Raw genomic sequence first — 13985 nt, 5'->3', positions numbered from 1 at the left:
CCCCACACATGCGTAGCCACCCCATTATCAATATCCCTCCACAAAAGTGGTACATTTTTTACAATTGAACCTACACTGATACATCATTATCTCTAAAACATACAGTTTACATTAGAATTTACTCTTAGTGTTGTATATTCTACGGGTTTGCACAAATTTATATTGACGTATACCTGCCATTTTTGATTCATACGGATAATTCCAACATCTCCGGCATGTCTGGTTCTGATGCCTCTCCTGTCTCTTTAAACTGTGTTCTTTGCCTTTAACTATGCATTGTAATTTTTTCTTCATAGCTGAGCATGTACTGGATAAAAGGAACTCCTATAAATAGGCCTTAAGTTATGTGGGTGGGCCAGGCATGGTGGCTCATGCCTGGTGGTAATCTCAGCACTTTGGGAGGTGGAGGCAGGTGGATCACCTGAGGTCAGGAGGTTGAAACCAGCGTGGCCAATGTGGTAAAACCTCATCTCTACTAAAAACACAAAAATTAGCCAGGCATGGTGACTCATACCTGTAATCCTAGCTACTGGGGAGGCTGAGGCAGGAGAATTGCTTGAACCCAGGAGGCGGAAGTTGCAGTGAGCCAAGATTGTGCCACTGCACTCCGGCCTGAGCTACAAAAACTCTGCCTAAATAAATAAATAAATAAATAAATAAATAAATAAATAAATAAATAAATAGAAAAAAGTTATGTGGGTGGTGGTGTGGTAAGGGGCGGTGGAGGGGAAGCTTTCTGTCATTCTGTAATTAGGTTTCAGTCTTTTGGTGAGCCTGGGCCTCTTGATTGTGAATCTCCTAAGTGTTTTTCAGGTTTTTTTCTTTTTTTTTTCTTATACCATAGGTGGGAGAGAATGGCTAAAGTGGGCTGGAATTGAGTATTTCCTTTCTTCCTCATGGTAGACTAGAGTGGGCTGGAGTTGGGCATTTTTCTTTCCCCAGGTCAGTGAGGCTCTAATATAACAAAACAAAATGGAACAGAAAACCTCAGCAGGTTAGCCTCTGATTAACTAGTTTCTCCTCAGGAAGAACCAAGCTTCAGCAGATTTAAAGATGTGTACTTTTTCCCTTCTCTTGCTGGAAGCATGAGAGAATTTTCCTCCAATATTTACTGTGAGAACTTGGTAGCGCTCATGGAAGTAAAACACACAGAATTGTGGGGACCTCCCTATTACTGGGTTCCTCTGGAGTTTTTCAACTTTCAGACTTGCCTGCAGCCAGCCTCTAACGATTTGTCAATTATAGTTCAGGTTTTTCTGCCCCAGCACCGGTTCTCTTGGAGGTTTCTGCTCCAGTATGTTGTGATTCTCCATATCCTACTGTCTGTCTCATCAGTGGTTTGGGCAGCAGTTTGCTCTGTGAACTCACTTCTATTATGGATCTAAGAAGAGTTGATTTTTCAGTTTGTTCAGCCTTTTTGTTGTTAGGACAGATTGGCAACTTCCAAGCTCCTTATGTGAGGAACTGAAAGCTGGATTATGTTACTTTTTTACTGGGAGTATGAGTGACAGAAGAACTGTCATCAGAAGTTTAATTAAATTATCAATCAGTAACAATCAATTAAATTGCCAATGAAAGAAAATCTATTTTGGATACATCTAATCAGGATAAATGAAAGAATAAGTATGCATTCTTACAGCATTTCTCTTTTTTTTTTTTTTTTTTTTGAGAGAGAGAGATTACAGGTGTGAGCCAACATGCCCAGCTGATAATATGAGTAAGTTTTGAAGTTGGGCTTTATTTTATTACATGAGAAATATTTTTGCTCCTTTGAATTTTCTAAACAAATATTATACAAAGCCTTTAGAAAAGCTTAAGATATAAATGAAATGCAATTCCATTTCAGAAGGTGGTTTTGACATTACATTATTTGTATTTTTTCTTTTTTTTCCATTTTGATTCAAGTAAATTGCAAAACAAATGATCTGTATTTTATTATATTTTACTAAGCAAATTTTAAAGGTGTATGCAAACAACATTTAAAGAACTCTTCTTATTAAAAAGTATTTTTCTATAATTAAAAAATTTTAAATTATAATAAGTTAAAATTATAATAATCTAAGAGTTTGTATTACTTCCATGCTACAGATAGGGAAATTGTGTCTCACAGAGGTTTCATGAGTTGGTCAAAATTACACAAAAAGTAAAAGGCAGAACCTGAAAATAAGGGTTCACATCTTAGGACTCCAAGATGGTATAGACATTTGACTTTTTTGTCTTTAAACTTGCTGTGAATATTTTTCCACATTTGATTTTTAAGTATAAATATTAAGTGCCTTCTTTGTATTTTAGTATTAGGCATTTAAGCCTTCTACTTCCAAAAAAATATTAAAAGTGAAATTTAACAAGCATTCTAAATATTCCAATTATGAAATATATTTCATATTATGAGATTTTTATTCTGTAAAAGAATTTATTTATCATTTAAGATTAGAAGATTTAAGCTTGAGGAATATGATCCAAAATGGCTTTTTATATTAGTTGAATCATGGAAAGTCCCAACAAAGCATTTGTTGGTTTTAGGTGATGAAACTAGGTGTTTAATGAATTTATTTTTTCTTTTCCAATTGGTGATTGTACCCTGGGTTATGAGAATATGTAGAAATTGAATGTAGTAGCTACTAGCAACTTGCTGAAACATGATGCACTTCCCTGACTCTCAGCAACTGAAACTGCGGCTTCATGAAAGGCTTCTCGTATTTCAGTTATAAATGTTCAGAACAGCATGCCTTCAGACTTTGCTAGAACTTGCCAGAAGTGGAAAGTCATGACTATCAACATGGTTATTAGTTAACGTTGACTGAGTATCAACAATGTTTTTGGTGTCATAAATATAGAGAAGAAGACACTGTTCTGTCCCTGGGGGATTGGCTTTCTGTAAAGGTGAGATAGAGAATTTGGTCTTGAATGTTCTTTTCTTGCTGGGAAGTGGGAATGGGAGCAGAGTCACCTCAGGTCTCATTCTGATGGCGCACTCACCTCTTTATTAGTTGGTGATATATGCAATAAAAAGAAAAAAGTACAATTACACATACATACACACATGTGAAAAGCTCATGTACATTTTATTTTTTATTGGTAAAAAATATGTATTTATAGGGGGGAGCTTGAGGCAAGAAGTCACATCCTGCAAGATATCCAGGTGACTGTAGCTTCTATATCCTTGTGTATAACATATTTATACTATTATTAATAGTATATAGAATGTGCTAAGAAAAGTACATAGAGGTTTTTGTATGTGTAAATATATTTATATGAACCCAATATGTAGAATAGAGGGACCAAGTGTTTTTTGTTTTTGACATCTAAGGGACAAAAGTAATCCAGCCTCTTGAAAGAATGGGGACTTTCCAAAAATATCTGAACTGATTATTGGTATTCATATAAGATAAATAAGTCATCTTTTAGGTCTTTATTCTTTGATGTCTAAATATACAGGAGTTTTATTTCATCAAAGTTATTTAAGAGGCAAACATTGACATTAGCTATTGATTATACCAAAATGCAGTGGTGACAAAACCATATACCTTAACATTTGACATTAAAGTCACTTTCTGAAAGTGAAACTCAGGGAAAATCAATGAAGTAACTCATCACAGCCTCTGATAAGTACAAGTGACTAAAGAGTCTAGGCAGCACCCAACCTCAGAAACTAGGGTGTGACTTTATTATGCTATACTTATACTAGCATAAAGGTTTAACTTAATCATTCTTTTATGCTCATTGTGAAGGAAGCGTGTAAGTTGAAGGCATTTTAAGAGGATGAAATACTGAAACTGATAATACGGAGATAAGAATTTGTGTAGAAAGTATTAATTCTGTATTTCTACTGTTACGTTTTTGTAATTTTTTTTAAAGAGCCAGACTTTTTTGTATATATTATCAAACTTTGAGATAAAACTAGTTAAAGCAGAAGAGCTCTTGTTGAAACAGCACAAAGTACCTGGCTTCCTAGACCCAGCACAAAGTACCTTGCCCCTCAGCTGACCTGATGCAACTTTGAAAACCCATAAGATTCCCAGGAACTTAGTTTGAAAACCTTCGCTCTTATGAGCATAACCCTATAACCATGAGAGAAAAGGGCTTTATTGGAAAAGGACATGGGACACTGGCTAGTTAATACTTCTGGCTTTGATTCTGGATGCATTAAGCAATCTTTCAATGAAAATGTTGAATGACAATATTTTGGTTTCCTCTGAGTTTGTAGTTTATCAATTAATTGAGCTTTTTCTTAAATCAGCCTCATTTAAGTGTAGTTAATATAAGTTCACTTACTCTTGTGCTTGCTGTGGGATTAAAATTTAAAAAAAAACACAAAACAAAACAGCAAACCAGTCTTTGCTCTAGTAGAGCTGAGGTTACTCCATAGCTGTAGGGACTTCACTGAGGTTATGCCAATTTATGGTGCCCTGCTAATAATTTGCACTCCTGTGTTGATAAAAATAATGGGGCTGAGATTAGCCGTAAAGATAATCTTTTATGGTTACTCCTGATATTTCTTTTTAATTTTTTTAGAGACAGAGTCTATGTTTCCCAGCCTGGTCTTGAACTGGGCTCAAGTTATCCTCCTGCCTCAGCCTTCCAAGTAGCTAGGACTACAGGCGAGAGCAACCAGAACTGGCTTCCTGATATTTCTTAAAAGTTTCATGAAAGGATGATTATCTTTTAGTGTAACAAAATAGATTAGCATTACCCTAGCCCAAAAACATTTTTTCATTTTTGACAACTTGTTTTTAAATTATAAACCTATTATTTCTGCCTAACTGTTGTTTCTTGAAGGCCATACATGTAGGAAGTATTAAATTTGTAAAGTATCAGCTTATAAATTAGTGGACATAACTCTTAAGACCCTCTTTCTAATATAAATGGAATAAAATGCTGGAAATGAGTTGTTTGTATTTTCTAAGCAAGCCTATTCTTTTATATTTGTTGCCTTGAGTCTGCAAAAATATTCAATTTTGGATTGTTTAATAACGTGTAGTCTTGATTCTCTGAACTGTGAAATAAATTACATTTTTTTCTTTGCTATCTTTTAAGCAGAAATTTGGCTTTTCTGTTATTTATCATAGTTTCTCATTTGTGTTTCCTTTTGTTCTAATTTGTTAGACTTTATTCTAGACAGTTGCATGTATAAAAATAAAAATCCAAGGAAAATTCACTTTAAAAATATTCAGCTAAAATATCCTCTTAGTTTATTTAGTAGCTTAATGACCAAATCATTTGTATTTTAAAATGCTTTGCTTATATCATTACCCACAAATGGAAGTGTAGCTAACAAGTATTGAATGTTGAACTGTGTGGTGGTGGAGAAAGATTCAGAGGTATTCTTACTACCCTGTCACCCATAGGTGACGCTTTGACATATGAACAGAGTAGAATAAAATGGACTAAGAAAATAATGTCAGATAAATGATGTTCATTACGAAGGAAAATATATTTTTACATCTTTTTAAAAAATCGTTGCATTTGCTACTTTCCATAGAGACCTACTCTCTTGTATAAGGACTAAATGTTAGTTTTAAAATAATTAAAACCCATCATTGTCATCATCATGATCAAAGATCACTAACCAGAGTCAAATAATTTGAATTCTCTTCCAGATCTACTGCTCACAAGATGCCTGATAATTAACAAATACAATCTTTTTGGCATCTCCAAATGGGCATAATAAATGTCTTAAATCTCAGCATAATTCTGTGATGCAAAAATAATACATATAACAATAATATTTTTAAGTATAAAAGTATAACGAGGTGGTATTATGATTATAGAGGTGCTAGAATATTGTGGGAATGTGTACAGGCTCTGGAGCCAGACTTCCTTGATTCAGATAGTGACTCACTAGATATTTAACCTCAGACACGCTACTTAACATCTGAGTGCCTCAATAGCCTCATCTGGAGAACAGGGCTAGTAACAGTCCTTAACTCATAGTGTTGTTGTGTGGATCAACTATCTTAGAATGGGACCTGGGGCATTGTAAATGTTCCTAGATCTTAAATAATAATATTTAAATATCTAATATATCAAAATATTAATTACTTGATTCAAAACATTCAAAGCTTGTTGAAACAATGTAGGCTGAAGTTTTCTGGGCCAGATTACAAATGATCTTATGGAAGAGATTTAGTCCCTTTAGCAAAAAGAGATCATGAGGACACTGCCTAGGCTACAGGAAATCTCAACAAATATTCTCAAGATTCTTTTATGCTGCAGTGGCATCTTTCTGAACCTACAAGTTCAAATTTTTTTTAAGGAATCACCCAGTTCTTCTTCCTCCTAGGAATACTGCTATTAGGATCATCTTTTGATCTAAATGAAAATTCCCCAAATTATGGCGGTTTTTAAGATTAGTTTTCTTTATATTAGGTTTTGAATTTATGGGACATGCCCTCCACCCAATCTTGGGTAATATTTTCTGCAATGACAGGACCTCACTGGGGAAATCCTAACTAAAGATAATAGCATGCTATATTAAATGTTGCCGGTATTCCATTTAATATCAAGCAATTGCATAAACGCCTGTTTAAATACCTAAGTTAAAAGTGGTACATTAATGTTGAGTATACTTCTACTGCAAAGTCCATTCTCCCACTGATTTCAAACAAATACCATTTAAGTGCCAACCTACTATTACAAGAGTTTACTATTTTATTCTTGCTCCAAAATGGCATCAACAGTGACGGGGTGCTTTTGGGGGATTATTGAACAGGATTTTTGCAACAAAGGAGCAAGCATGAGGAAATGTAAAACATCAATGATAGGGATTGCAACGTTTTATCTCAGCATTCCTCATATCTACACACCCCCTAATCAAACAAGCAGTTTTATGGCATGCGCCATTGCAATTGAAGTACAACTGACTTCTGCAGAACCGGCTTCCATAGGACTTCCTGTCCAAAAATCACCATGTGGTCATCTGCAGCTAAATGGTTACAAATCATCAAGTAATCAAGGCTTCCCCACCCCGGTATTTTTTTTAAGGAGTCAAATCCACCAAACTCTATCATTTGCTAATTATCTCTGGACTTCTTTTCTTTCTTTCTTTTTTTTTTTTTTCATTGGGTAAGAAGGAAAACGAGCAAACAAAAAATCCTGCCTCCGTATTTGTTTAAGGCGTAATTTCCCTGCGAGGTGTTTTACAGGCTTCTCCTTGTTTAGCTTTTCTTGCCTGGTAATTACTTACTGAAAGAAATCTGCTCTTCCAGGGCGAGCTATTCCTTTAACCCCTTTTGCTTGCTCTTCGTTGGAGGCTAGCAAGGAGTGAGCGGCTCTGCAATGTCTGGGAACCCACCTAGAGGGCCCCCTTGACGCCAGCACATCCCTTGTCAGGCAGCAGTCTCTGCAGCCGAGCCAGGCTGCTGCAGAGTTAATGTACAGTACCACGGAGCCTGCAAGTGTCCTGAGCTGATCAGAGCTGGGGCGGCACAGCCCAGGGCAGACAAGGCGGCTGCGAGGATTCCAAAGGTTCTGCTGGAAATTCGGCGCTGGGGGACTCCAGCAGGAGCCTGTTGCCATTGTGTTTTAAAAGCATGCAAGGTCTGTATAGCTTGGGCATGAGAATCTTTCAGAAGATGTCAGAGCATCAGAATAAATGACACCTATTGGAAAACTGAATTTGGGGTGAAAAACAAAAGAGATTGAGAGAGAGAAAAAAAAGAGAAAAGAAAGACATCGGGGGAAGAAATTCTTAGACAACGTCTGACTTGCAGCTGTGAATTTCATTTTCTTTCCAAGGCAAAATGTGAAAAGCTCCCACATGGTTTTGATAATAACAAATTAAAGGGGATTCTGCAGTGAAAAGATCAATAGCTTAGTCATTTTACTTAAAGAGAACAGGCAGCCTTATTATGGGGTTAGGCAGCAGAAATGAATTTCATCGTGACAGCACCTTCTGAAGTCATGATGGATGATGGTAGTTAATGGTAATCTTGTCCTGCAAAGCAGAAATTACTCGTTGCCTTCCTACTTTTGCAGTTGAACCAGCAATTCTGAAATCTGGGAAAGAAGTTGGCTTTGGTGATACATGGTTTCTAGCCCCTCTGCCCAGGCCTTTGTCCGACACGTCTCAGACGGTAGCACTGCGTTAAAGTGACCACACATGAATATGTGCCTAAGAAAGAAGAAAAAGCAATATTCATTTCTAAAGGACAGCATGGCAAAGCAACCTGAAGTTTTCCATTTCCCTTCTAACACTTCCTTAACAAGGATATCAAGAAACTGTCTTTTGACTCCCTTCTTCCCACATTCCAGAGTCCTTCCATAAGGATGCATTAATTTACACTCAAGGCGGTTAGATTTTAACAGGACAATATTTGCCACCATTTAGGATTAGTAGTTGAACTGGTTATTTTAGTATGTTGACTAACTAGTGGAACCTAAATGGATGGACCCATACCTGCAGTGCTCTGTGATGTTTCTTTTTTCAAATCCTGGAAGGCCTTTTGTAATTGCTGTTTGTTTTTATTGGTGGGGGGAGATTTTTTTTTTTTTTTTTTTTGGAATTCAATACTTGTTGCAATAATTGCCCACAATAGCTGCTCAAACAAGAGAGTTGGAATTCATCTGTAAAAATCACTACATGTAACATAGGAGACAAGAAAAATATTAATGACAGAAGATCTGCGAACATGATGCACGTGAATAATTTTCCCTTTAGAAGGCATTCCTGGATATGGTAAGTAATCAATATTCCTTCAGTTTGTAAAACTCAGAATTATCAAATTCCATGACAGGTACCAGATGAGGATTTGTCTTGAACTGGAGTATTGGTATCAAGTGAGAATGAAAAGTAAACTGTGCAAAACAGAATATTGTCTGAGAAAGTAATGGTTATGCAATAAAAATTACTTTGTTAATATGAAGCATCCCCAAATAAGTCAAGCATGAGGACTTGAGAACATTTAAATTGCTAATATTTCATGGAAGAAGAAAAAAGCTTTGATAATGGCAACAATTTAATAAATTTTTTTAAGGCTTAGGGTTTGTTTTTTGTTGTTTTGCTATTTTTATTTGAAAATTCCCTGGGGAAGGGCACACGTGAATTTCTGATATCTCATATCAATTTGTCTGAATTTCCAAAAGAAGGTTAAGGGAAATTTAGAATGTTGACTCAATTTTAAAATAATACTAAAATGTGTTGGTGCCTCACAGTTAAGGATATTTTAGCTATTCAAGAAATATTTCTACCAGAATGAACCAGTAGAATTCTAGTAGAATTCTAACATATGAATCAGGAAGTGCTCAGGCTCTCATAGAACTTGCTTAGTGCCTTGATATTTGGTCATATATTAAGGTTCAATGCAATGCATTAAGGTCCCTGGACATGTGATATCATGTGCCATTTCTTGCTGGAATTTATGACTAAATATGTATAGGAACTCATTGCTGAGGGTATTTATAAGAGCAAAAGGTCATTATTTTAAAATTGCTTGTTTTTGCCATACCTTTAGGGTCAGCTGGATTCTGACTTTCATAGCAGAAACTTTGTGAATGCATAATAAAGGCACAGGCACACGTTAAGGCTTTGTGTCTGCTAACATGGGTTGTTTTGGATATGCAGTTTGTCTGATTTTGAAAGTATATCTTTCAGGTAAATGTTCTGGCTGGATTCTGGATGAATACGAGATATCTAAATATAGGTTTCTGGCTGCTTTTATGACAGTGTCTCAAATGAAAGCTCCCTGAGAGCTTAAGGTACCACCAAAATCACCTGCTGGTTTGTTACAGAGTTTTCGGCTTTCAGCTAAAAAATCCATTGCAGAGAAGGATGGGAGACATCCTCTCCCATTCTAGGAAGGTGCTTATTTTCTGACAACACCAGATCCATCCAGAGTCGATAGTGTGGCGTATCTACCCCGCTGACTAGAGCTACTATCCCCAGTCTCTAGAACGCTTGGGTGACATGCCTGCAAACCTCGGTGGCCCACTTCCAACTGCATCACCAGAGTTTCCTAGTCAGGGGGGAGCCTTGGTGCCATCGCCTTGCTTATTCTGTTGGTGAGGGTCAGGCATCATCAATAAGGTCCTCATTATTCTTACAGACAAATTCACATCAGTAGTTTTTAATCTTGAGATTAAAAGATCCTGGAAACAGTTCCTTGCACATAGTAGGCGTTTGTCAATTTTTTTTCTTCTACGCCTTAGGCTTTTCTTCAGAGTTCATTTTATACCTCTTAAGATTTGCTTGGGAGGGGAAATTACCAGTCTCCTTTCTATCAAGTGTACCTTGCTACAAAGCAACAGTTTTTCTTCTACCTAAGTTCTGTTGTTTGAGCCCATTTGTTTATGTTGTAATACATAGGATCCATGTACTCTTTGAATGCCTGCCATTATAACCACTTTTTATTTTTGTTGCATTAGCCTCACCTATGCTTTTGACTGGAAAGAAATAAACTATTCAACTGTGTAGTTTTGGAAAGAATGCAAATTTGCTTATTCATGCTCCTCCAGATCTGTAACACATATGTTTGAAAGCTGTATGGAGAAGTTGAGAGTCCTGGTGGTTTTCTTTTGTGCCTGGAGCTAGGTAACCCTTCATCTGCTTCACTGCATGTCGTACCAATCTGTTGTTGTTGTTGTGGCCAAACTAAGCCAATGTAGAATGTTAATGCTCTGTATAACTACTCTTCCTGGGCCCCTCGGAAGGATTCATTAATATGATGTTGGACTCAAAGGAAGAAGGTGGTGGTTTTTTTCCAGGTGACCTAATTAATTTTGTGCTTGGTTCTTGACTTTCCCAATTGTTGTCGTTTTCCTCTTATTTATATTCTCCCCTTCCAATACTGCAGTAAGAGATTCTAAGGGTTTGTTGACAGAAAACCTTTCCCTTTGTCCTACTGTAAGATCCCCTATGGGGTGAGATTTCAGGCTTGTGAATTATCGTGCTTAGAATAAAGGGCTTCCCAGATTGCTCTTTTCGTCTCCAAAGACTCCCCCTATCCTCATTCTCACATTTAGGGCCTTTTCTTCCTGAAGGGGCCGATCAGAAGTTGGCAACAGGCCAGTGCTAAGGAATAATAAACATTGTAAAAGAGATATGTGCTTTGGTTTCACGAGCCCTAGCTCATCTCTAGAAAGGCTCTATACCCTTTGGAGAGGCAGGACTTGGCATGTGTTGGTCCTCTTTCTGTCCTGCTTTTTGAGAAGCAAGAATGAGAAAAAGCTGAGATACAGGAGGTCTAGGGTAGTCTTCAAAAGTTTACCAGAAGTGGTAATTGAAATAGAAGCCTATGCACAGAGTTCCTACTTGGACTCTCATCCTCCTGCCCTGGGGCTGGTGTGTTGATTATTGAGCAATAGTATTACAAATTCACTGTTTATCAGTTATGAGTTAAAGTTAATAAGTGGTCCTATTACTTGGTTTAATAGAACACTACCCCTTCCATGCTAAAAGAGTGGTATGAAGAATGTGTCTTTCTTCTTTGGAGCTACATTAGAAATATTTGCTGGAGGATTATTGTGAAGGCTTCTTTCCATTACGCTTTTCAGCCTTTTTACTGCCAAGCCAAACAAAGATAAGAGTTTGTCTCACTGGATAGATAAGTACTATATAGCTCTTCTTATTTTTCCTTCTGGCTAGTTGTTAGAATAGAGAGGTAGCCTGGCATTCAGGAACAAGTATGGCATGGTTGAAAGAAGGGAAATGCAAGTCAGCTTTCTAGGAATTTAAATTTCATGTAGCAGCAATTAAGAGGACCTTTAGAAGCATTATGACCTAGAATCACATGCCAGGGTCTAACATGAATGACCTAACACAGTGTGACTAACATGTTCAGCTTTTTGCCTGACTTAAAAGATATATAACAACTTTTTATAATCTTATTTGTAAAAATACTATCATTTCATGCCAGAAACATCAAGGCTATGTTGAATGCAATTGAATTTCACAGCTAAACAATTTAGGAGGGCATTTTATTTAAATACCTTTGCATCATTTTAATGATGGATTCGCATGGCTAAAAGGACAGTGGAAGATAGAAGCTGAAGGCCCTGGCTAGGAGAGGTTGTGGAATGCTGCCATGGAGGGCCCCTCTGAGGACACCAGAGGAAGATTTGGGATTAATGATTGTGAAAGGTGATTAATGATTTGCTTATTTGGTGCTTAGGGTTTAATTTTTAAAGGTAGGACATCTAAATGTTTTAAACTGTCTTTGTGATGCTGAGAGGTAACTCTAGTGAAGAGGCAAAATGAGGTGACTGTGGCACTTTCACTCAACATGGAGGCATCTTTTTCCTTCTTCTAGGACCCTAAATTCTTTTGTTAGACTGTCCTTTTCCAGGTGTCAGTTTCTAAAAGGTTTAGTCTAGAAAGTTGTTTGATCGTTCCTCTATAAACCAAGCATTCAATTCGTAAACTGACTCATATTGTTTTATTCTGTTTTGATTTAAATCCTTTATGGAATGAAGCAAGATATATATCAGTATATTGATAATATATTCATATATGTGTCCATAATTTGCATGTATATATGTTTAAATCTACTAATATAATGAATATGTATTCAGAGAAAGGCAAAATGGCCTGCCTTCTAATGAAAAGATAATCCTTCCTATCTAGCCTCATAAAGTTTCATCTTTTAAGGTTTTCTCCTCTTCATACATTGAAATTACAGAAACTGAATCCAGAAGTGCATTTTCCAGAGTATGTGTTCTGACCAATACATTTTATTTTATTAGAATTTTAGTGGGTGGGAGCAATATTGAGTTTGATGACTATGTATACATTGAAGGAAATGACGTATCAAGTCTCACGTAAGATAATGGAGCTTTGCTCCTTTTAGTTAACTTAAAATTATTGCAGTGTCTGCTTGTCTTCCAGTGAAATTGCAGGTAATAGCTGACCTTGCTTCTTTAACATCTCTTCCTCCGGGTTACAGAACAACCCAGAAATTCTAAAATATAAATACCAGACTCCCAGCTTAATTCTGAATTCCTGTTAGGGCCAAATACAATTTACTTGTAAACACTTAGGACCAATAAAGTTTAGATGGAGCTCATAATTATACAAACTCATCTCGTTCACAAATCCCTAGGGCTCAATAATAAAGTCAGCCATTGTTTAAGGCAGAAATTCAGGTTTAGATATAGTGTAGCAAATATTTTCCATTATATGAGATACCGATCCTATTAAACATACAACTTTTCTCTTGGCTTTCTATTTTACTGTCTTTTGTTGCCTTCAGCTGTATGCCCCTTAATTTTTTCTAGTAATACCTTGGAATTTAAAAATGAAAATACAAATGCTTATGTTTTAGTGTTTTTAAAAATAATTTGATTAAGAATGCTATGATAGAGGAGCAAAGTTGTTATTAGTAATATCAATGTGCTTACAACTTATGGAAATGAAAAATAGTCTTTAGTCCTAGCAGCCTTTCTGCTGTAGTAAAATAGTTTGTGCACTTTAAATCGCTGCGAGGTTACATCTTCAAAGGACTGAGTGGCATAAGCCGGGGAGGTCTTAGAAATCTTACAGAAGGAAAAAAATAAGAAATTATTCCTCATCATATGAAAATTATTTACTAAGGATGTATGATGTTTTAGCTTCTGTTAAATTCTTCACTTTCCACTCCTTTTTGCTTCTTCCTTTTAGTTGACTATTACTGAGTTACTTACACTAATGCTGAGGTATTTGGGTTCAGAGAAAAATAGGCAAGTAAAGGAAAATTGAAAATCGTTTCAAATTCTGAGATGCGAAGAAGAACCCAAAAAAACTAAACAACCAGTTTTTTATTGCTATAGGTCGAATGTTCCTTTTTTAAAAAATCCCTCATCCTTTTCTCTCCTCTTTCAATCATATCCCACAAATGTTAATGCTCATTAATACTCTGTCTAGCTATAGCATTATCCACATTTTTGCAATAGCTCAAAAATGTCTCCAAGCCGTAACTGCTGCAACTGCTTATAACTTGATGGACTGTTAGATGACGTTTCCAGTTGTTTGAGAAGTACCATCCTATAAACATACCCAAGACAATATATTGCAA

General features: G+C 36.3%; 1 protein-coding gene across 2 annotated transcripts in view; it reads left to right on the top strand.

The window, feature by feature from the left end:
* LOC116462231 (cAMP-specific 3',5'-cyclic phosphodiesterase 4D) overlaps positions 1-13985 on the top strand; it is an 810743-nt gene that overhangs the window by 181768 nt on the left and 614990 nt on the right. The window contains exons 1-2 of one of the 2 annotated variants that reach the window (XM_032144524.2): positions 7522-7539; positions 7978-8677. The exons of the other annotated variant lie outside the window; for it this stretch is intronic. Coding sequence (XP_032000415.1) covers positions 8631-8677 — 47 coding nt within the window. The 5' untranslated portion in view covers positions 7522-7539; positions 7978-8630. Of the gene's footprint in view, positions 1-7521; positions 7540-7977; positions 8678-13985 lie in introns of those variants that run through there. 2 annotated transcript variants of the gene reach the window in all.

Source organism: Hylobates moloch, unplaced genomic scaffold, assembly GCF_009828535.3.
Source record: "Hylobates moloch isolate HMO894 unplaced genomic scaffold, HMol_V3 SCAFFOLD_23, whole genome shotgun sequence".
Taxonomy (NCBI): Eukaryota; Metazoa; Chordata; class Mammalia; order Primates; family Hylobatidae; genus Hylobates; species Hylobates moloch.
This window is presented reverse-complemented; position numbering and strand designations above follow the sequence as displayed.